At 42.0% G+C, this 25,636-nt stretch overlaps 1 protein-coding gene across 5 annotated transcripts in view; it reads left to right on the forward strand.

Annotated features, from left to right (window-relative positions):
- The window catches only part of WNT7A (Wnt family member 7A), a 51,502-nt gene that overhangs the window by 20,049 nt on the left and 5,817 nt on the right, over positions 1 to 25,636 (forward strand). For all 5 annotated transcript variants that reach the window (XM_083603096.1, XM_083603097.1, XM_083603094.1 and 2 more), the window contains one exon: positions 15,965 to 16,236. In XM_083603096.1, coding sequence (XP_083459222.1) covers positions 15,965 to 16,236 — 272 coding nt within the window. The remainder of the gene's footprint in view (positions 1 to 15,964; positions 16,237 to 25,636) is intronic.

Consider the following 25,636-nt stretch of genomic DNA (forward strand, 5'->3'; position numbering starts at 1 on the left):
ACAGCTGGTTTGGTGGTTCTAAACATTTTCGGAGCCCAATGTCCACTACGATAGGAGTTGTTCTACAGAGGAAACTCCTTCCTTTCTCTTTACTTCCTTGAGACTACTGAGTGCAGGGCTGAAGTGAGGATTTTTAACAGTCAAACCTATGTATATTTACCTCATAGAATTGTATAATTGGAAGGGGCCATTATGGCCGACCCTCTGCAGTACAGGTATCCTTCACCCAATGTGGGGCTCAAACTCATGAACCTGAGATTAAGAGTCTCATGCTCTACAGACTGAACTATCATAAGTAACTCCCAGAATTCAATGTGATTTATCCCCTAAGTCTCACTGATGTCCATGGGGGGGTATATGAAAGCAAATATGAATACTGTTTGTAAATCTCTTGTCCAAAGTAACAATGAGTTTTATTAGGGCATAGGAACTTTCTGTAAATACTTTAACCTACATTTATGAAAAATATAAAACTCTTTGAAAGAAAGCTGCTCCTTATTCCATCCATCCCAATATATTTATCGTATTCCCTCCCCCCGCCCCCACTGATAAAGTATTGCATGCTTTTTCAAGAGAGGGCGTGTACCACTGCTCTTACACAGTGTTAGAAACATCACATGCATGGCACCCAGTATGAATGACTGATGTCATTTATTTTCACCCATTCACATCAGTCAGCTTTTTGTGACAGTAGCACTGCTACTCCAGTTGTCTTTGTACAGATGCAGAACACGAACCAATAACAAGCAATTGGCCACAAAGCAAGCTTTCCTACTCTATGGATTGAATGTGGTATGGACTGCTCTCCTATTCTCCTATTGATTTTAGTAACCATCAGAACCAGCCAAATCTTAACCAGCCAAAATTAATAGTTCCATGATTGAATTAATAGAAATTGACTCTTTTGAGTGCAGCATAAGATACCTTGTTTTGTGCTTTCTGGTAGGACTTCACATTTCCAACTAATCCTGTAAACACAATGACTGAAAGCAGTTTGTAACCAATCTTCAACCCCTGTTCAGGCAGGCGCAACAATCCCCTCTTTAAGTATCACCATTTACTATTCATTATTCTAACTTAGCTTTCTGGGCTGTATTCTTCAAGGCTTCTTTTTTCTTTTGCATTGTACAGATTCACATGAAAATGGAAGAAGGGGAAGGGAAGCTGCTCATGTAGCCGCCTCGAGCATTCAGATAAAGTGGGATACAAATCTTTTAAGAACAGGGGAGCAACAGTTATGGTGAAACTGATCATCTGTCTTAAGGAAAAGCAGACAACCGGATAACAAGTTCTTAGGGGAAAATGATGTTTGGCATGTACTAATGCGGCATTTTTGAATAATATTAGCTCATGCATTAATTTACTTCGTTATCAATACAAAAGGTGGTAGCCAACTTAATTATTGTGCATCTGGAACAACTTCCCTTTGTATCCCTGCATTGCCGCCACATTTGCTCTGGAGGGTTGGGGGGAAACCCAGAGGTTTTGGGGGTGCACACAGGAGAGGAAAAGTTTTCTTGTGCTCACAGAAATTGTTCTGTGCATGCAGTGGTTTAGTTTGCTTCCGCCCATACACACAAATAAGTATACAAGGTTGAATGAATATATAGACATAAAAATGCAGACAAGTTCAAGTTATTGAGACTGCAATCCTATGCACACTTACTTGAAACCAAGGCCCATGGAATACAGTGGAGCCTGCAAGTTCACTCTGTACCTATTTTAATAAATAAAATGTATTGCATGGATTCTTAAATATTTGTTGCTGTAACTTTGAGTGGTGCTTAATACTCCCCGGTCAGCCATGAAATTCACGAGATGACTTTGTGTCAGTCACTATTTCTCAGTGTAACTTTAGCTGCGTCATACCCCCACATGTCAGTTGACAAATCTGGTAAGAAATGAGCAGTTGTTGCCCAGAGCAGCCATGGGAGAACTAGAGAGGGGGAAAGAGTCATGCCCGCATGACCGGTTGACACCATTGTTGGCCTTGGCCAGTCATTAGGGCTGCTGGGACATGCCTGCGACTTTCTGAATTCTGTGGGCCAATCAGGGCTCTTGCTCTGGCGGCAGACCTGTCAGAGCCTGTAATGGTTATATGGGGTTGCTCGTGCGTAAGTTGCTGCCACTCCTGGCTAGGTTGCCTGGTTAAACCTTTTTCTGGCTGGACAGCCCTTCACTTCGTGGCTGATTCAGTCGCTAGCAGAATCTGTCAGTGGGCATTTCTTGAACTTCTTCCAGCAAAGAAGTTCTTTGCCGCCAAGTCTACGCCTACTTTCCCTGCGTGGAAGTCTTCTGCGCAGGGTGGGTGTGGGTAGCGGAGGACCCGTGCTCTCCCCGCTGGTTTCCGGCGAGGAGTCCTGGAGCCCCCTCGCCGATTCCCCCATCTGGCCCCCTTTATCCCTGGTGTTACGCTGATTTCCTTCCCCAGCCGATGAGCTCCCTCTCTCCCTGCTGGGCCCTTCTCCAGCATCGCTTGGGAGCCTTGCCGCCACCTCTGGCTCCGATGTCAGTTCCCTGACAGAGCCAGTTTTCTGTTGGGTCACTTCCAGAGCATAAAAGCCAGCCACTCTGCAAATAGGGAGCGTGGTCGAAAATCAGACATCCGACCCACCCTGTACAGTGGTACCTCAGGTTAAGTACTTAATTTGTTCCGGAGGTCCGTACTTAACCTGAAACTGTTCTTAACCTGAAGCACCACTTTAGCTAATGGGGCCTCCCGCTGCTGCCACGCTGCCGGAGCCCGATTTCTGTTCTCATCCTGAAGCAAAGTTCTTAACCTGAAGCACTATTTCTGTAACCTGAAGCGTATGTAACCTGAAGCGTATGTAACCTGAGGTACCACTGTATATGCTGGCTCTGCCCGGAGGTAAGTGGGCTATACATATGTATAGCCTTACTGTGGAATTAATTGGTCACCATATTCAGAGCCAGGGAGGAATTTGCCTGCAGATGAATTGGGCCTGTCTGGGGTTTTTTTCTTCCTCAGGAACTGCCACAACTTTGGTGGAAAGGTGGCATTGGGTTGGATCCTTAGTCTAAGCAGGGTGTGTGTATGTCTCACCCCTCAGTCCAGGATCAAATGCAGGGTATGCTGGTAAAGGGGTCCAGGGTTTGGGTTCTGTCCTAAAGCCCAGATGGGGGCTAATAGGCCATAGAAGTGGCAACCAGGCAGGTTTATCCCATTGATTTGCATCATGGGGGGGTCCTTAACCCCAGGATTGACCCTGGTGGAGTATCAGCCAGCAACCAGGTTGGCTGATTCAGGATATATACCCAGTGCCCATGCCAAAGCCCACTGACATCTGTAATCAATAAAAAAGTTGCGGCCACTTCAATCCCAATATGGTGTTTTGTCTTTCTTTGCTGTTCCTGCTCCACCTACCCCCTCCTTGGTAGCCTCTGGCCTGCTGCCCCCTCCTTGGTAGCCTCTGGCCTGCATATGGGCAAAGAAAACATAAGAAAATTAGATCAAAAACCTATATAGTTCAGCATTCTGCCAACCAGATGCTCCCTGGGAAGACTACAAGCAGGGCCCAAGGGCAATGGTTTTCTCTTAATATTGCCCTCTAACAGTGGGCATGTGGCACATGCTGTCTCTGGAATTGGAGATTCAATTTAGCTGTCATGACTAATAGCTAGTGATAGACCTAATCCTCATGAATTTGTTTAATTCCTCTTTAAAGCTGTCCATGGCAGTGACTCACTTCTTGAGGAGCGAATTCCATATGTTAATTATTTGAAATATGAAAAGTGCTCAATTGTCTGTTCTGAATGTACTACTAACTTATATTCCTAGTTTTCATTTCTTCCACAGTTGTTTCTTTTAACATGACTTGTATTGATAATGGAAGTACTTGATCGTATTTTGGGATGGCCATATCTCATAGATAATCGTCTTGGTGGCAGGTGGAAGCAGCAATGTATAAGTAACAGAGTACCTTCTTGGTGACATTTTATCACACTGGGATTCCTTTCCTCATGATGGTCCACCAAAACATGAGTCTGAGCATTTTTAGGGCATATCTGGTGGCCACAGATTAAACAAGAATTGTTTTAGCAGTGTTTAAATGATGATATAGTATGAAGAATGTTAACAAAGATTCATGAAATAGTAAGTTGGTGAGCCCTTGCGGTTTTTCTTACAATTTTTTCACCTAATTGTATCCAATGGCTGGTGTTGGAACTTATGCACAAAATGTGCTCTGGATCAGAACTGTTATTTCAGGGCAAAACGAATTTTCAAGGGTAAAATGAATCTCTCAGATACAACAGAGCCTTAAAATAACCCAATAAGAAAAGGGAATTACAAGCACTGATGCCAGACTATTTTCTACTTCATTTACATTCTAAAGAACAAATACTATCATGCTCAGGATCATGAGTCATCAGTGAAAACCACAATGTTTTTAAATTTAATGAGGCAAGAGGATGATGTTTCATCAATATGGCATCAAGCTTTTTATAACTCTGGGGTGGTAAATTGCTTTGGATTTTTGTCTGTTTTCTGCCCTTCCCTCTGTCCTTCAACACTGGTGAAGATTCACTAGCAGTTTTCAGCAAAGAAGAAGGAAAAAGGCTTATGGTTTGATTAGTGCCATTTAGTACCATTTAACACAATCTGAGTCAATTCTAATCTCAGGATATTGCTTTTATGTCACACAGGAATCCCTAGATTTCTTAGCATTTTTCACGTTTATGGGGTTTACAAATAAAAGTAAAATAAAGTAGTATTCCTTTGTTCGTCCTCTGCAGCAAGAACAACAGGGTTGTTCTGCAGCACCTGAAAGACAAAATAAACTACCGTATTTTTCGCTCTATAAGACGCACCAGACCACAATACGCACCTGGTTTTTGGAGGAGGAAAACAAGAAAAAAAATATTCTGAATCTCAGAAGCCAGAACAGCAAGAGGGATCGCTGCGCAGTGAAAGCAGCAATCCCTCTTGCTGTTCTGGCTTCTGGGATAGCTGCACAGCCTGCATTCGCTCCATAAGACGCACACACATTTCCCCTTACTTTTTAGGAGGGAAAAGGTGAGTCTTATAGAGCAAAAAATACGGTAAGTAGCTAGTGGGCAATCACGAAGCCATCTAAGGCTGCCGTTTGAACCATGTCTATGCAGAAGTAAGTCCCACTGAATTCAGAGGGCCTTACTCCAAGTAAACAGAAAGGTTTGTAGCCTTTCTCGGTAAGCTGATTTCACTGTTCAGTATAAACTTGTAATTCTATATAGCTTCCCTTACTCAGACATCAGGGAGGGCAAGTTTAACACCTATCTGATATTTTGCTCTTCGTGTGCTGGATAGCTGGAATTACTTCTGCCACTTAACCACATACGAGTCCTTTTTAAAACTGCAGCATTAGCCTTTCCTTAAGCATTTGGTTGGCCACTGTAAGAACAGGGGCCTGGCCTGATCCAGTAGGGCTCTTCTTAATGTTCTTATGAAAAGAACAATAATGAGCAATGCATTCAACTGGTTTTTAAAATTCATTGTAAGAAGAGGATTAAGGCTGCAGTCCTAACCTCACTTACCTGAATTCAGGATTCAGGTAGGTAGCCCCATTGGCCTGACGTAGTCAAAATAAATTAAAAAATTAAAAGATTGTCCAGTAGCACCTTAGTGACCAACTAAGTTTGTTCTGGGTATAAGCTTTCATGTGCATACTGGACAATTTTTTAATTTACCTGAATTCAGTGGGGCTTACTTCTAGTTAGGACTGCAGCCCTCATGCAAATATAGTCTAGCTCAGAGGTGCCAGCTTACGCCAAAGATGGAGGGGCCTTGATGTTACACGTGTGTGATGTTATGCGTGTGTGCAACGCACACATGTGATGTTACGTACGTGATGTCGTGTGGTTGGGAGGAGGAGAGCATGGAGCTGAGCACAGCATGGCCTCAATGGCTGACAGCTCCTCTCTCGAGCTTGGCCTCTGTGATGAATGATTCACTTTGAAAAGTGTAGTCAAAATGGGAAGGTTCAGAAACTCAAGCAAGACCAATTTCTATAAAAACATACAAGAAACTTTATTAAAACAAAACTCTGCAAAAAGGAAAAGCTTCAAATGATTACACAAATTAAGACTGCTCAGAGGCTTAAAAAATAACAAAACTATCTTATCCTAGTTAGCTGACTGAAACACTTACGCATAAATCTTAGCAGGCAAAATACCTTCTAAGATCCGAACAGGCGCCGACCGTCCATGCTGAGAGCTCCTTATGCTTGCCCCAACCCAAGTTTTAAGGGAACTCTGACTATGGGCGTTCACCCCTTTTGCCCAACAATATTGGCACCTGCTCCCATTATGTGTCTTTGATTACCGTTCGACACTGGCCTTGAAGCCTTAATGAGAGTCTCAGTATTCTAGGAATTCTAACAAATTCCCACACAACCTGCAAGCTAATCTTAAAGGGACTATATCACCACAGCCTCCTCCGCTCCCTCAACATTAGCCCCTGGAGCCAGTGCCCCTGGTCTAGCTAATAAAAGACACCAAACAGCACTTCAGAAAAAAGGAAAAACCACGAGGCACCTACTGGATTTGTATCTATTTACATATTGTAATATAGGATGTGGGTGGCACTGTGGGTTAAACCACAGAGCCTAGGATTTGCCAATCAGAAGGTCGGCGGTTCGAATCCCCACGGCGGGGTGAGCTCCCGTTGCTCGCTCCCTGCTCCTGCCAACCTAACAGTTCGAAAGCACGTCAAAGTGCAAGTAGATAAATAGGTACTGCTCTGGCGGGAAGGTAAATGGTGTTTCCGTGCACTGCTCTGGTTTGCCAGAAGTGGCTTAGTCATGCTGGCCACATGACCTGGAAGCTGGAAGCTGGCTCCCTTGGCCAATAAAGCGAGATGAGCGCCGCAACCCCAGAGTTGGCCACGACTGGACCTAACTGTCAGGGGTCCCTTTACCTTTACCTTTTACATATTGTAATGTATGCACTATTATTTAAGCAGCTGGCATGTGGCCCATTTAAGAGGAACAGCTATGACCCAGGAGGCCAGTTCCTGGAGAGCTGACTCAGAGGTGTGGCCTCGCTGAAGGAGTTAGTTACTATTTTGTGCAAATTTGATTTACCATTAACTCAGCTTGTAGAGAGTTCATATATAATGTGTGCATGTTAAAAAAAAGAAAAACTTTTGTTGCAGAGAAGTCATTCATAGCGAGAATTTATGCCAAGATGGGGGCTGACCATCAAGGTCCCTCCTGCTCTCTCTTCTCACGATTCTTATCTTTAAGGCAGACTTGGACCAGAGAGCCCTTTAAATAGAGGACTGTCCTCTGACAACACTTTAAATAGAGGACTGCTATCTCTAACACAGGGGTCAGCAAACTTTTTCAGCAGGGGGCCGGTCCACTGTCCCTCAGATCTTGTGGGGGGCCGGACTATATTTTGAAAAAAAAAATGAACGAATTCCTGTGCCCCATAAATAACTCAGAGATGCATTTCAAATAAAAGGACACATTCTACTCATGTAAAAACATGCTGATTCCCGGACCATCTGCGGGCCGGATTTAGAAGGTGATTGGCCGGGATCTGGCCCCTGGGCCTTAGTTCGCCTACCCATGCTCTAACATAAGACACAGAGCTGTTCTGAGCTCTGGAAGATGAGGGCATGTTGATCTTCTCACAAAATCGTGACATGTGAAATTGACAGTTCAGAAGCGAATACCCACCCACACACACAGTCTTGCAGGCTAAAACCACTTCAACATTCAAATTCTAGATTTATAACATAGAAAGGGTTTGGTAAAACCCTCTAGTTTCATACTCCAGAACACATTTCTCTAACTGACATGAGGCAGCCATAAATATTCAGACACAAAGGTAGGCAGCTTTCCCTTTTCATGCTCATGTCAGCTGAACGGCAGGTATAAAAACAAGGCTGTTTTGCAAGAATCCCAGGTAACAAAAGTTGAAGGGCTTAAATTTGGTACAAAGAATTAATTTAATAGAAACCAGTACAATGCAAAGTTATATTTCAGGGCCTGCAGTGTTTCATAAGAAATAAATATGCAGATACCCTCTGTACCTTCTCTGGCATGGTAGCTGTATTTGCTTATTTTGCTGCAGCAGACACATAATGGTTTAGTAGCACCTTGAAGACTCTCTCATTTTGTTATGGTATAAGCTTTTTTTGTAGACTCAAAAAAATAAATAAATGCATTTGTGGCACAAGACCCTTTGTCAATTTCATCTGTATCACCTGTAGCACATGCATTCTGGAAGGTTCCAATGACACAGAGGGATACAGGTCAAAGGGAACTGAATAGTATAGAAAAACTGAAGACTATAGCCCAGGTGGCACAACTTGGCAACTAATTATATGTGAGGAACAAATGAGATAAAATAATAATAGATCAAGCCATGGCTGTGTGGTTGATTTAACCAGGTGAATGGATGTATGGAGAGTGAACAAGGAGAAGAAGTCTTGGTAGAAAAGATGAACAGTTTGGTCTTGGACATATTGAGATGTCCATGAAACACTCAAGTGACTATTTCAGGCAGACTGGAAGGGGAAATGGCCCAAGTACAGCTGGGACTCATCAGCATACATACAGGGGTATTAAAAGCTGTTCTGATTTCGTGAAACCCAAGGAGAGAAGGGGGAGAAGCACACAGCCCATAATACCAAGTGATCCCAACAGAGACAGGAGAGCTTTCCCCCAATAGAAAAGTTGAATAAACAGTCAGACAGGTAGGAGGAAAAGGAGTTAAGAATGAAGTCTTGAAAAGTTAAGGCACAGAGGCAAGCAGGAGAGTTTGGTCAACTAAGTCTGGGTAACTGGGCAATTGCCTGCTTTGGATGGGGCCATTCTCCCCTTGAAGGAGCATATTTGTAGTCTGGGCATGCTCCCAGGTCTGTCACTGGAGGCCCAGGAGACCTCAGTGTCTGGGAGTGCCTTTTACCTGCTTTGGTTGGCAAGACAGCTATGGGCATTTCTGAACTGCGGTAGCCTAACAATTGTCATCCATGTACTGGTATCCTCCAGATTGGATTACTGCAATGTTCTGTATGTGGGGCTGTCTTTGAGCTGATCTGGAAGCTGCAAAAATGTTGCAGCTTGATTGCTCACTGCTCACTTGACTTAGGCCACTGCTGATGGAACGGCACTGGCTGCCCATTAGCTGCTGGGTTCTGTTCAAGGTGCTGGTATTGGAGTATAAAACCCAATCAGCTTGGTACCAGGATGCATAAAATATAGTCTAGCCCTATGCATACCCAGCTGATCACTGCGTTCTACAGGAAAGGGCATCTTGCAGATACAGTGGTACCTCGGGTTACATACGCTTCAGGTTACATACATCAGGTTACATACTCCGCTAACCCAGAAATAGTACCTCAGGTTAAGAACTTTGCTTCAGGATGAGAACAGAAATCGCACGGTGGCGCAGCAGCAGTGGGAGGCCCCATTAGCTCAGGTTAAGAACAGTTTCAGGTTAAGAACGGACCTCCAGAACGAATTAAGTTCTTAACCCAAGGTACCACTGTACTATCATAAAAGGTCCGTTTCACATAATATCCGGATCAGGCCTCCCTCCAATTGCACATCAGACAGGTACCTCTTCTATTGCCTTTCAGCGCCTGCTAAAAATGCTAGTTGTTGTTGTTGAATTTATATACCACCCTATACCCAGAGGTCTCAGAGCGGTTCACAGAAAAGATGAACATAAAAACCACAATATATATAACCAAAATAAAAACAGCAACCAAGCCTTCTAAAGTCTTTATCCCAACTGGTATCTGTCCTGGATCTGTGTTGATTTTAAGTATGTGTTGTTTTAAATGAATTTTACATGTATAATTGTTGTTTTTTAATTGGTTCTGTATGCAATTGTTTTGATATATGGAACTGGTTCATAGGTGCCATTACACTGCAAATTTCTTCAAGGTGCCTCATTCATCAATGGATTCATTAACAACAATAGTAATAGTAACTATAACTACCATAGGTGCCAGCTCCTGGGGGCCGAGGCTCTTTGGGTCCCCTCCATTTATTTTGAGGGTGCTGCCCTCCCCATTTTTGAGGCCGAACGCAGCGTTGGGCACAGAGTGATGTCATGTCAGGCCCCCTCAATGTTCTTCTGAAGATGGCACCCCTGGTAGAGACCTTTAAGTATGGCAATAAGTAGATAATCTGTGATCTTAGCAAGGGCAATGTTGATGGCGAGAAGATGGTAGAAAAGAAGAGTGGAGTTGGAATCATAAGTTGGGAGGGAGCGCAGTCGAGAGGGCATATGGAAGGGCTAGATGAGGATAGCAGGAGAGTCAACTCACCAAGAGATACTGGGCAGAAGAAGGAAAGGCGTGACCATTCAAACCTATGCATGTATACTTGGAAGCAAGTCCCAGACTCCACTGTTAATGAAGCTACCTACAAGAGTAGATGCTTCAGAGGATAATATCCATGCTGTTGAAACTATAGAGAGGAATTAAATGAACATGATTGGCTTCTAGTACTACCAGTCTTAAGGAGAAGCTGTTTGTTTCTTAGGCATTTGTGCTTACATTGAATACTTAGTGCAGTCAGATGCCACACCTTCCGAAACTAAAAATAAAACCCTATGTTGCCTCATGTGATTCCAAAACGACAGTTTTTAATATTTGTTGTTGTTATTTGTTTCTGATTGTTTTTACTGTGTGATTTGATAGGTGGCATGTATATAGGGTTGCATCCTATGAAATCATAATCAGACTGGTGTAAGTTCACTGATTTCACTAGATCTACTCTGTGTATGACATGGTAGGATTACAACCCTTAGTGTGTAGGATTCTACCATTCTTTTCAAAGGACAGAATCTATCTGTCCCTAATCGGAGTCAAGCATACATTCTACTTTGTCAGTTTGCTCTGAAGGTATTAGCTGATGCTTCTAATGGAGCTTCCATCATTTAATTTTCATCTGGTTATTTTCATCTAAGAGTTTACATGGATTAAGGATATTCTTCTATAGTTAGATAACAAATCTTGTAGATATACATACAGAATAAATGCTGCTATACTTTTGCTATAGTATACTTTTGCTTAAGAAACAAAGTCATGTCATGATTGCAGGAAGCCACAATTACGCATATGCTACTACAGTGGTACCTCTGGTTACGTACTTAATTCGTTCCGGAGGTCCGTTCTTAACCTGAAACTGTTGTTAACCTGAGGCACCACTTTAGCTAATGGGGCCTCCCGCTGCTGCTGCGCCGCCACCGTGTGATTTCTGTTCTCATCCTGAAGCTAAGTTCTTAACCTGAGGTACTATTTCTGGGTTAGCGGAGTCTAACCTGAAGCGTATGTAACCCGAGGTACCACTGTATTGCTTGAGCTGCTTTCAGCTGTGATTCAGAAGTCAAATGATTCTTGTATTAGTCTTCAGTTTCATCCCCTCAATAGTGCTTCATCATCACAAGCATTAGAACTGGCTTATCCCAATTTTGCTAGAGAGCTTAAGATGTTTGGCCTACTTATCTCTGAAGTACTATTACTTCCACTTCAGTGTTTTCTAATGATGTCGGAGAGTCAAATAGGAGTACAATATTCTGCTGGGTGGGACATAATTAGCTGAGAAGCTGTGTCTTGCCAAATGCAAGGTGGTTCTTTGGTTTGGAATTCAGAAGTAATATAAAACACAAGTGAGTGAGAAGAAGATTTTATTCCTAAACAGCAAGGAATATATACATACAGGACATGAACTTCTATCTGCCACTTAGAAGCCCTCAAAGAAGTAACGAAGTGACTCCCCCTGGTAGATTTAGATTGCACGGCCCTGGTATGTATATATTGTTTGCTGTTTAGGAATAAAATCTTCTTCTCACTCACTTGTGTTTTACAGTGGTACTTCGAGTTACAAATGCCTCAGGTTACAAACGCTTCACGTTACAAACTCCGCTAACCTGGAAGAGTTACCTCGAGTTGAGAAATTTTCCCCAGGATGAGAATGGAAATCATGTGACGGAGGCACAGAGGCGGCAAGAGGCCCCATTAGCGAAAGCACGCCTCTAGTTAAGAACAGTTCCAGGTTAAGAACGGACCTCCAGAACGAATTAAGTTCGTAACTAGAGATACCACTGTATATTGCTTCTGAATTCCAAACAAAAGAACCACCTTGCATTTGGCAAGACAAGCTGCTTGCATCTTTTGTGGTGGGATGTGGGAAGGACAGGATATAATAAACAGGATTTATCATCAAACACATTTTGATGTTTGTCCAATGCTACAAATAAGTTAAGGTCACAGCCCATGTAAGTGGTAAAATCTTGAGCTTCTAAATTGTAATCTGCAAAGTCTGCAATACATCCTGCTAAAATGAAATATGCTGGTACAAATTCATACATTCGGAGCTGTTTAAATTATAAATTATTCTCATGACGAAGGAGCCCCTTGGAAAGTTTACTGTTACTAAAGTACTGTAGAACTCTTATGTTTACATGCAGTTATATAAATGATAAAAAACTACAACTAAACATTAAAAAAGGATAATATACAATTCTATTAATACATATCCTGCAGCTAAGTGGCCATGATGGTACCTATTAACTGAATTTGTTGATGTCATCCTTGAATCCATTATGCTGCTAGCTATTTGTGGCATATGATAAGGAAGTAGATGTTTTCAGTAGAAGAACCGCTAAGAGACAAGCATTAATATATAGATCACTTGTGGTGAGTGATTCTGCTGAGAATAAAGTGCCTGAGTCTTTCTTTTTGGTTTGGTGCTTCTTTTAAACAGAAACATCAGAAATATGCTTGTTCTACAAATCACAATGTACAAGTACCAGAGATTTGGGATTGTATCTTGAAGTAGCTATGAAGATTTACTTATCTAAGGTCAGAATTTGAAAAGAACTTCAAGTACCAACCATAGCACATTTGTGCCAAAACATTTTAGGTCCTTAAAGTTTGCAATGACTTAGAATGGGGAAGATAGCTTGCTCAGCCATAAAGGCCATGCATCAGAAATGGCAAGAGAGCTGGACTTAGGGCTGCCATACGTCTGGATTTTCCTGGACATTACTGGAATTTCAAAGGTGGATTTGACGCCTGGGGGGAATTTTTGAAATGTGGCGCTTTGTCCTGGATCTTCCCCCCAGGCGTCAAATCCACCTTTGAAATTCCAGTAATTCAAGTCAATTGAAAATTCGTGGGTTTTTTTTTTTTGGCATTTTGGGGGGTTTCCTAAAAAAAAAAGACTCAACAATTTTGGGGCCTTCCTATAAAAAGCTCAACAACTTCTGGGGTGTCCTGGTTTTAACTTTTTGAAATATGGCAACCCTGGCTGGACTAAACTGTATATCTTGGCTGCATGTAAATATCCAATGTTAGTCATATTCAGAGGAGAGCCATGGAAATCAAATAACTTAACTATTGCTTTCACTGGAGCTACTCTGAGAATGTCTTAGTTGGATATCAATCCACAGTTTGAATCCATTTTGAGTATTAGCCAGGTTTCGTATTAATACTGATAAACATCTCACCATAATATTCTTATTCAGAAGTTACTGTCTTAGAAGTTGAAAAAAAAAGTTATTTATCTAGTGACATCAAATCTGCATCACCTTACAGCGTGCATCACCCTGACATGAGAGGCTTCAAAGCCAGCACAGAACTCCCTGGGGCTGATGGGAGCTGTGGTCTAAAACAGCTGGAAGGCACTATTATGGTGGAGGCCAGACATAGTTCTACAGTAAATGGAAATTGAGAGCACCATATTTTAGAAGCATGCTCTTCCATTTAAAACATCAAAGTGCCCCATAATCTTGGCAAGGTCCTTGAGGGAGATGAGTTGGAAGCCATGATCCAAACTGTGAAACGTTTGTCAGTATCTTATAGTACCTGAAGCAGGAATTCAGAGACGTTTGATTTACTCCAGTGCATGTTTATGTATCACACAATTTGGTGGAATCCCTGCCTTTGACTAACAAGGGCTATTTATGATGATTTCTTATCAGATTTTGTCCGAATATAGAACTCATACTTTCACTAAATTCACAATACATACTTTCACTAAAATTCACAATTGTTTTGACTGTGTGCGCATGCTTGAACTGGGTAACTCACAAACATGGGCTGTGGGTGCCAGGCTAAGTCCAGCCTAGCCAGTGCTCCATTTCATATGCTGCTGTAAGATCAACTGGTGTGCTTCCTCCATGGCTTCTCTCTAAGGTGGGATGGGTGATGGGAGAGCAATATGGCAACTGGGCTATGGCTGCTGTGGATCCCTGTGCAGCTCCTTCACACTCAGGGCTGTGTTACCCATAGGCACTAGGGGTGCGTCAGGGGTGCCAGGCCAAGAGTCTGGGGCCGAGATTTGGAGTCCAGGGATTGGGAAGAGCCGAAAACTGCTGCCAAGTGGAGCAGAGCGTGTCAGAATGCCGCAGCTCTTCTGCTGAGGGCGAGTGAGGCGTTGAGGCAGCCAGCCGGCTCTGCCCTCCTGCGCGCCTGGGATTGGCGGGCCTTCGGGAGACCTGCCCACCGCACACTGCTCACACAAGGCACCCGGCTGCGATCAGTCGCCGCTGCCTTGGGCTTAACTGCTGTTGCACTGGGCTCTGCTTTCCCACCCCCCCCCCAGGCGCCTGGCCCCGGCCTTGCTCTGCTGCTGCCGCCGCCTCAGCCTCCTCTGTTGTTGTTGAGGCGGCCAGCCAGGCCAGCTCTGCCGTGCTCGCCTCGCCAGCCCACCCGCCCTAAAAAAAAGTTCTGGGCAACCTGGGAAGGGGGAGGTGGATCTTTGCACCCCGGTACCACATATGCTTAAGACAGCCCTGTTCACACTAACTGGCTCAGGCCACTATACTTGCATAGCACAAGCCACAGGAGCAAAAATAAAGCTTATGCTGTTGGTCCTGCTCAGCAGCAGTTTACCAAGTTATAGCCCCTGACCTATCCTGGATACTGCCCAGATACTAGCATTTTTGAAACCAAAAGTTGGCTGTCCTTAACTTTTCACCCAAAATGACTTCAGGGACCCTTGGCTGAAGAATATACTCTCCTAGTCTATATTTTGGTATAGCAGCCCATGGCTCCAATCTGGTCCTGGAATGTCTCCAAGGTTAAAACAAAGAAAATAATAACACCCACAACCCCAAATATACTGTACACCAAACTTTACTGTTGTAAACTCACTCAAGAAATCCTTGGGACCTGTAGTTTTGTGAGATCCCCAAGTTCAAACAAATACAATTTCCAGACTAGTTTGGCTGTGAAAACTAGATTTTCGTTTTTGTGTGCAGACACACATTTTTAACACACTTCTGTGATGTTAGTGATCGCTGCCAAAGCCTTCATAATCACTATGACAGGATGAAGCACAGAACAGAGGCCATTTAATAACTCCGCTTCATTATTTAAAATTCAGCTTGGATTATTTTCACGGAAAGTTTGTCCTAGACCTGCCTAGTGCACACCTGTGTGGCGGAGAAGTCTGCGCTCTTCACATCCAGCACTTGGCAAATAGCATGCAAGTGGTGATCCACACTCTGGATTTCTGTGGGATGAACTTCATCACCATGACCAATGTTAAGTCAACACCAGCAAGGTTTCCTGAATACACATAGCACAGCACTTGCGTTGGCCATGTGTTGGCCTGATCCGAAGCTGTGTGCTTGGGTTTTTGAAAGCCATGGTGAACTCAAGGTTGCACTCTGATACAGCAGTCTTACCTGCATCATTAAGCACTGATTGATTCGCTTTGGGTTTGGTAACTTTACCTTTATGGACATGGCAAAATGCACTGCCTTCACTACAGCATGTGTATTGATTCTGTTGGGAGTGCCTGAACATCAACAAAAGACCAGGACTTTGAAATGTCAAGAAATGCTTATGCCTGCATATTTACAGCATGTCTAATAATAACCTTGAAGCATTTCCACTGCATGGACTTGCATAGTTTCTTCCACCCCCACCCCACCCCCTACCCTGTTCTTCCAAATGTTCTATCCTTTACTGAGAAATGTCTCCTAATTCCAGGTAGTAGAGAAGCAGCCTTCACCTACGCCATCATTGCTGCTGGAGTAGCGCATGCAATCACTGCTGCCTGCACCCAGGGGAACCTGAGCGACTGCGGCTGCGACAAGGAAAAACAGGGACAGTACCACAAAGACGAAGGATGGAAATGGGGAGGCTGCTCTGCAGACATCCGATACGGAATAGGATTCGCCAAAGTGTTTGTGGACGCGAGGGAGATTAAGCAGAATGCAAGGACGCTCATGAATTTGCACAACAACGAGGCGGGGCGAAAGGTAGGCACCTTTGCTCACCTCTGAATAGGGCCATCTCAGGTCTACAGCAACATTTACCGTATGTGCATATGCTTTGAAGCCAATGTCACTTGCTGGTCCACAAGGTATGCAAACTTGCACTTCACAAGACCAGCAGCCAGTCAAAGGTTTACCGCATCTCGATGCTTTACAGTCATAAAATAGGAAGAAAGAACAAAATGGAGCAAACTGTGTTTTAGCATTTAAAAGTTTCTAGATTGCATATGGCCACCTCATTATTTATTTGGGGGATTTGGGGTATACAAAGGTCCACCCTTGCTTTTTATAGAAAGCAAGTAGATATACAAATAAACAGAGGGAAATGATGAATGCTGTAATCTAGATTGTCTGGCAACTCCCACCATGTGGCAGCTTCTTTGGCTAGCCTTTACAATACAGGTGTGGTAAGAACTCAATTCTTACTCTGCTTTGGTAACATTTGAATCTAGCAGATCGCATAGAACCAATTAATTGCATGCTTACTTCCTGTCCTAATACTGCTTTCTTTCCTGGGGGTGAGTGAGAGACAAATCTGTTGCAGGAATCCTTCTTGGTTTACCTTTTCTAGAAGGAGTGAGTTCCATATTTTTGCAATGCCATTTGCTTGCAGAAATGTCAACCTCTGCATCATTAGAAAAAAGACAGGCAACTTGGTATGATGGGACTGAAGGGGGTTTCCTTTTTGGAGAAGTTCAGTAATCCAGGATGCCTCTCCTGAATGACCTCCAACATTTCTCCAATGAAAATAGGCATGTCCTATTCCACAATAATAACATTTTTATTATTATTTATACCCCACCCATCTGATGGGGTTGCCCCAGCCACTCTGGGTGGTTTCCCACATATATATGCACATGATAAAACATTAAACATTAAAAAACCTCCATATAAAGGACTACATTCAGATGTCTTCTAAAGGTTGTATAGTTATTTATCTCCTTGGTTTGGGGGTTGCATAACTCCATACCTCCGACATTTCTCTGATGAAATTAGGGATGTCCTAAGGAAAACTGGTACACTCCAGGATCAAATCAGAAACCAGGATGGCTTCTGTAAATTCAGGACTGTCCCTGGAATATAGGGACACTTGGAGGATCTGACATGGTGCCATTCATATGCTGTTGGACTATGTCTATCATCTTCCATGCTGGCTGGGACTGATGGGAATTGGAGTCCAACAACACCGGAGGACACCAAATTAGTTATCCCTTAAAAAAACAATACCACAGTCAGCATATGTTGCCTGAGCTATATTACAGCTGACAAGGAGTTGGATTTGCTGTTTAGAAAATGTTTGTTTCAGAAAACAATTTTACTAATGATGGATATTGCTGCTTAACCAATTCTGTACATAATAGCTCTGATAAATCTCAGAGAGCTAAAATACTATTCAGGAAAGCCTTACCCTCATTTGACTCTTTTGTCACTGACAGTATTTACTTTGTGCTTTTTTTCTGGCCTCATCTGGAAGGGATTCAAAACTGAATGGATGAGGCTGCAGTGCAAATAGCTTTCAATCACTAATGCTGCTAATGTGTTAAAATAAAGGGTTGGGACCCTCAGTTTGCAATTCTGCAGCTACGTAGTTCAGCTACTCCTGAGTGGGCATGTATAGGATTCAACTCCCAAAAGCTCATGAATCAAGTAGTGCTAAGATGTTTGTTTTATCAATTGCTGCTGTTGTAAATGGTCACTGTGTTATTTTGCACACATTTCAGTTTTAATGTATTTGCTACAGGACTCCCCCCCACCATTTCATTTCCATCTGACCTCACATTTCTGTCTCTCTACACCCATGTGTATGTTAGAGATGCTGTGAGTAGAGTGGTTAATGTGCATAACAACTGGTCATTGTGCACATACACCACATCTCATGGATCACGTACACGTAACACACACATTTCCTGTTCAATATAACTGCTTAGTCTACAATAGGCCTTGAGTAATCTGCATATGTCAACAGGTTTTTGTACATTCTCCAGGCAAGATCCATCATCAGCAACAGGCCTTAGGGAATGTGCATCTGTTGACTGCATTTTACAGATTCACTGGGAAACATGCACATTCTCAGGTTAGTATCTGTACTTGCCCAGAAACCTCTTGTTTGTTTCTGTCTCTAGTTCAGAAGTGGGCAACCCACTGCTCCCAGGGCAAAGTCCAATCTTATGTAAATTGTAATGTCCTTCCGGCAAGTCAGTTAAGTGGCAGGAAAAAGAGGATGTGGCTGCAGCTTCCATTCTTCCAGTCCCATCTCACTCTTGCAGCACCCTGTTTTGGGTTTTTCTGCAGGCTATCACAGGGATCCCACCAGTGGTACTTCCACCCAGCTGCATGTTCAGCAGGTGGAACAGGGTCTGTGCTGGCAGAGCAACACTAGTGTCCCTTTGCCCACCTCCATCCAATCCACACACAGAGATACACCCAGCACAAAGGGGGCTTGAATTATAGGCTTATTTCTGTGGCCCAAACACCTTGGTCTGACCTTTGTATTCAGAGCTGATATCCCTGAAAGCTGGTTCCAAAGGCAAAATATGAATGCATTTTAAGTGTTTTCATTTACCATATTTGTGGTTCTCCTGGTTTAAAGTAGTTTTAATAACTGCTCCTGAACATTGGATCAGGAACCTGGTTTTGAACTCTTTGAAGTGTGAAGATTCATCATAGTCTGCCTGTGTTGTTCGTTAAGCTGAAGGTTTGTTGCACCAATTAAACATAATTAAATCTAGCAATTAAACCATACTACTATATGGCACCTGGGTAATTCCCCCTGCCACCCCAATTGGCAAGAAAACAATGCCTTAAAAATAGCGTGCAGATTTCCTTGTGTGGTTGGCACAAATTACTTAATAAAGTAAACACTGGGGATGAAGGAGATGTGCATGGTATTTCAAGCTTTGTACATTAAAGATTGTGTTCCACCTGGTTTCTGAAATATGGGAGCAAAAATATCACAGTACTCAGAATGACTTTGAATGCGATGCTGCTGGCAGTGACAGGAAGTGTTTCCCCCATCTCTGTTTCATCTGAACTATCTTCTTCTTCTTTGGCGATCACTCGTAGACAAGTAAGATTGTCTTCCATGAACACAGTTTTAACAGTGAGTCAGTAAGTGACTGTGGAGGCCAATTCTGGATCCATACATCCTTCTGAACTATAGCTTTAGCATCTTCCACACACTCTCACCCAATGGCTGTCCCTGCATGTATGTCTCAGGGTAGGATCATGCAACAATCATATTTTGGATGACAGGACAATACATTTCAAGGCACTTGAGATCTTCAGTATCCCACCTCCACCAATGATGTCATATTCAAATCTGCAAATGCAGCTAAAATATAGTTGCAAATTGAATTTAAAAGGCCTTATATATGGTGCATACTTCAGTTTCTCTGTGAGAATGTTGATGTGCCTCCTTTTTGCTCTAGGTTTTATTCTGTGATTCGTGGAGTTTAACATATGTTTGCTGAAGAATATTTATGTAGACAAGTAGAATTTAATTTCCCAGAAATGAATGAGAAGGCTCCACATGCACTCAACCTTGCCGCTACCCAGGGCATTCAGAGTCAGAGATAATAATAGGGTAAAAAAAGAGTCGCACACATATAGCATATATAGCGGAACTTTTCTTTCTATTGATAAATGTGCAGTCACTAGTGGACATAGTTAACACAGTGAAGACAATTTCACTTCTTGTCATGCATTTGCTAATCTATTGTGGTGGTGGCAGTGGAGTTGTGTAAACAGACCTATTGCTGTTTCTGTTAGCTAGTGCAAGTTTTAGTGTAGCATTGTGAATCTGCAGATTAGCTGATGGGACCATTCATATAGATTCCAATTCCGTTTTGGAAATGGGTCATTTCAGAGATTCTTCAATGAACTAGCTCTTCAAACAAGAAATGGGGGGTGGGGGGAGCTTCAGCTCAGGGTGTCACATTCGAATATGATGTATGCCCAACCCATTCTCATGGAAAAGTGTTCAAATCACAGAATCCATTCCAAAGGCATCCTGGAGATGTAAAACATTATGGCAGAACTGGCTCTTAGGCACTCCGTATGCACCCAACAATCTGATCATGAAAGCTTTCATTTTATTGAGGGTATTATCTGAAGAGATAGGGTGTGTGGTGACTTTGGCCACCTGCCATTTCTCCAGAAGGCAAAGAAACTGTTTTGATGTGGAGATATTTTCCTGCATGCCTTGGGTAGAACTGCTGAACTGTTTGGAGTTGTTGGCAATCTATTGGTGTTGTAGTCCAACACTGGACCGGATGGTATTACTGAAGGTCTACAGAGAAGTGGAGAAATTGATAGAAGTGTTAAATGATGCTATTTCATGTGGTATAAATATATCCTCACATAATTTAAGCATTTGCTAGGGGACACCTAATACGTGGAGTTGACCTCATACTTGCAAATATAATAAAAATACTCAGTATAACCTTTATTATAACCCACCAAAAGACCCATATCCTAGAACATCTACCAAATTCTTGATTATTTAGACAAAACAATCTTATGTAGGCTGGCAGGATAAAGTCCACAGCAGTGGACTGGACTTGCACAGACTACAGCAGATGGTGAGGAGGACGCTTTTGTTTTTATTATTATTTCCCCCTTTTCCCTTGCTGGTTCTGGAGATGTAGGGAGCTTTGGAGTCCGTGGAACTCTAAGGCTGGATCAGTAAATGTGGAACTTTCTGACTTCACACTGGGCAGACCTTAATCCTTGGACCTTTCCATCCAACTGTGGGCCTCCATTTCTGGCCATGGAAATGGAGATCTGCAGTATCCAACATTGTCCTAGCTGCCCTTCCCAAAAGCTTAGGATTGCTCCCTTACAACATATTTGACTTAGGACACATATGGAATTGTGTTCTACATCAACACTGATATTTGGGAGTACTTCATCAGAGTGACTCTAATATCATAAGATGCCTTTAATGCACTTTTAATATAATTTCATAGATGCTGAGGAATGATTAGCACGCTTTAGCACAAAACCTCGTTGGAATGTAATGGGAAGCTATGATTTACATTAAAGAGAAAGTAGCTAGTTAATTGAGTGAGGGCAGGTGGAGCATGTGAACACAAAGCTCATCACGAACACCAAAACTTTATTATAAGCAAACTCCAAGATAGCAGAATGACTGTGGACTATATCCAGCAGCCATACTTCGAGCAGACAAACTGAAATCAATAGACTTAAGTCATGTATGTTGGTTGATTTCGGTGGATCTTCTCTGAGAAAGTTGGATATCACCTCATGATTCTCTGCTGCTCTTTGCTACGCTTTGTATTTTTAAAAATGTAATCATGTTTTTAATTAGTTGCCATTTTTCTGATTTTTAAAAAATCTCTTTTATAATTTTATATAGTTTTATTATTATTATTTTCCTGATGTAACATGAATTCATTATTTTCTGTATTATTATTTTTTAAATGTCAGCCTCCTTGGGTTGGGGTTTTTTATGCGAACATTTAAATGGCAGTGGAGTAGAATGATGGGTGATGAAGAGGTTCTCTGACACAAGGTGCTTGTTTGAAAGTCATGCTGTGGTTGAGAAATGTTCATGCATTAGCTTTAGCAAATTCAACTTCCTTTTTACTGAGGCCATGTGAGTGTAGCGGGGAAAGCCTGTCATTTATTAGAGAAAAACAGAAATGCATTTTCAGACGGTGTTACTGTAGAATAAGATAGGGTGTAAGAAAGAGCCAATACCTTTCAAGGAACAACATTTTGGTTCTGAGTGGAAAGCAAATTATTGAATTGTGCTCCCGCTTTCTCTTTTGTGACATTGAAATTCACTGAATGGCATTTTGCATCAGCATTACATCATATTAAATATAACACCGTGTTATGAGTCATTGTTATAAATCATGACACAGGCTGCATTAGAAGGCTCCTGCAACCAAGGGCATATCAAGGTGGCTTTTTATTTGATGTGTCTCTTCAACAGAGGGACATAGGTGTGCTGACTTAGTAATCCTATCATGTCCTGCACAGGGAGCACTTTGCTTTTCCTTCAGCACTCCAGTAGAAATCTCTGGTATAAAAGAGTTCGGAGCAAATACAACAAAGAATGAAGTCTTACATAGCTGATCGAGATGAGATCATAAGTTACAAAATGAGCACGCCGAAATAGGAACTGATTTGAAAGGAGATGAAAAAGGCAAGGTCAATGGAAGTATCTTGATTTCTAAACAATTGTGTGAGAGTGGCTGAACATGGAAGCAGCCTCATACTGTATTAGACCATTGATCCACAAAGCTCATTATTACCTGTTCAACTGACAGAGATGCTCACCAGGATTTCAAATAGAGGTCCAATTTATATTCCACCCTTCTTTCCCCTAGATCCATGCTAAATAATATCTGCCCATTGCCTCCACCCTTGAATTAGAACTTGAACATGTTTTGTCGTGGAATTATAGAAGGGGCCATGAGGGTCATCTAGTCCAACCCCCTGCAATGCAGGAATCTTTTGCCCAACGTTGGGCTCAAGCCCATGACACTGAGATTAAGAGTCTCATGTTCCACTGACCAAGTCATGTTACATTTCTCTGCTCTATAAACCTGTGGGTCAAGATGAGCACTCCTGTGCAATTCAGCTTCACAAGTCTTAGTCGTAGTAGCAGCAGCAGCAGCAGCAGCAGCAGCAGCAGCAGAACAAATCAAGATAAAAAGGACAAGGTAAACCTCATGCTTTTTTTCTGGTGGTACTCAAGGGTATGTAAGTACTGGCAGCCTTTTTTCTCAAAGAAAAGCACAGGTTAAAAATGTGGCACTTACTGTAACAACTTCATGGTGAGTACCAGCACCGTTTTTATAGAAAAAAAGCACTGGGTAAACCTAAAGTTCAAATAAATGGACTGACTTTCAAAGAATTTCAAAATGACTCTACAGGTAGAACAATGGCTGCCCCTGCATTTTCAAGGTCCACTCCTAGAACTTGAAATACCTATACTGGTTTTGCAAGTGGATGTAATGCAGCTATTATTTTGTCCTTCTAGGAATACTGGTCAATCCTTATTTGCTAGTCATTGCAAGTTACCTCCACCAACACTGGTATTTTTGTCCTCCATCTTTCCTCATTAGAATTGTGCTTCTAATTTCCGTGGCAAACTGCTAGGGTGTTTGTGTATACCGTTTTAACAATGGGGAAAGTGAACGAGAGACAGCGTGTGGTCTCTTTGCTGATGTGTTGTGTATTTGTGGAGATGGAATCTCAAGGAGAAAGATTTTTCTTCTTCTGCATGTGCCATTCTTAGTTGGGCCTTGAAGTCAAGAAGCTTTATCTAGAAAAAAAATCTGATGTACAACCATGGTAACCAAAAATATGTGCTATAGCACTCAGCTATCTCAAGTCATGCCAGCAGAAAAAGAAAAAGAAAAGAAGCTTTCAATGTGTGTCTGGAACTTTTGAAAATTACCATAGACTCCAGGAAGTCTAGAAGAACATCCTACTGTTGAATAATTAAAAACTGACTGAGGCTGCTCTGATACCTCTGGAATCAAGTGATTATGGTATCAGCAGCAAAGCCACCTAGGCCTTGAAGCTCAGGTGTTAATCTCGCCATTTAAAATTGTTTTTCTCCCCTTCACTTTGCTGTTGTTTGATTAGCATTGCTGATCTTTGCTTTCAAACCTTTTGAGATTTATGGCTACATTCCAAAGGAGCTGTAGGCATGTGTATGTTGGAGAACTGCTTGCATAGCCAGAGGTTTATTTGAAGTCTCCCATCTAGCCACTTATATTGCTGAGGAGAAAAACCAAATGTCAAAGAAGCTACTGGCTATGTTATCCCCTAGACATATAGATCCACGACCTTTGTCTTTTTAAGGTCTCTCCATAAAAAATGGAATTAGGATGCTATTTCAGTTTTGCAGTTGCAAATGGAATTTTCTCAGAAGAATCACAGCAATTAAAGTCTCCTCAACATTTAAGTCTTAAAACATACACTTTCCCCCAATTATATTTATTCAGAAGTTAGTCCCATTGATTTCTTTGAGTTTCATTTCCAAGGAAGCAGCTCATGATATATCCTTGGGAAGACATCCATATAATGGTGTGTTTGTCCAACATAAAATATATCCAATGAAAAGGATTTACAACTTCTTCAGTAATTTATTCTCATAGGCTTTCTATTCTGATTGGTCCAAAAATTGCTCTTGATAAGCCTATTGGCTTTTACTTTAGCCTTGGTGGGTATTTAATAGCAGACAACTCTTCACCTTTTTCTAGGAGTTGTTTACATAGCTGAAAACTATTAGCAATATGTGATGATTCATCTATGATAGATGTATATTGGTGTCGGTAGAAGAAGATGACTTAAATACAAACTATCAAAGCAGTAGCTTTTAACTACAGATAGCAGCTTAAAGATAAATCAAGCTTAAGTAACAAACAGTAGCAATCATATATTAAGAACTTGAAAGCTGATTTTGGAAAATAAAGAAACAAATCTATTCCTATTAAAAGTTAAATGCTAAACTTCAATTTCTAATTTATGCTGTATCCATAAATGTAATGGGTTGGATCCAGACTTGCTCCTTCAATTAACAGAGGAAACTGGGAACCGGCAGAGGTTCCTCACAGAAAGGGAGTGGTTTTGATAGTTCCCGCTCCATGCCACAGCATCACTTTCCATGTTGTCCTAGACTCTAAGAACCCTCAACTCTTGAGAAGCTTTGCAGGATACACAGGGGGCTGTAGGGGGTGGAGGAATTGGCAAACATACCTTCTCACCCTTCCCCAAGTATAAGCAGAACAGTACTGAGTGCATTTTTTGATTCAAATCTACTAAAGACATACATCTTTGCCCTGGTTATTGACACCTGATATTGACACCTATCTATATCCCTCAATATTATTCTGATTGTAAATGGTTTCAACTGATTTCAATCTTGCATGTTTATATTGTTGTAACCTGCACTGGGACCTTATGGTGAAGAGTAGGTAAGAAATCCAGTTAACAACAAATACAAACAACACATTAAAATATCCCTTTACTTGTTTTCTCTTGTCAAATGACACAGGCAAATAGCAAAGGGGGGGGGACCCGTAGGCTTCTTATAACAAATTATTGCAAATTCCCAATGCCCCTGACCGTAGTCATGGGCAATGGGAACTTTTAGAAAACATCTGAAAGCAGCACTGTTCAGGGAAGTTTTTAATGTCTAACATTTTATTATTATTTTGCTGGAAGCCACCCAGAGTGGCTGGGCAAACCCAGCCAGATGGGTGGGGTATAAACAATAAAATTATTATTATTATTAATAGGCATACAACTAATTCTCTGTGAATTGGTTTTAACGGCTTTATTATGTATTATGTTTTGTTGTATTTTATTTTCCATGTGATGGTTGTGGTGAAATACAGAATAA

Source organism: Podarcis filfolensis, assembly GCF_964270895.1.
Source record: "Podarcis filfolensis genome assembly, chromosome: 2".
NCBI lineage: Eukaryota > Metazoa > Chordata > Lepidosauria > Squamata > Lacertidae > Podarcis > Podarcis filfolensis.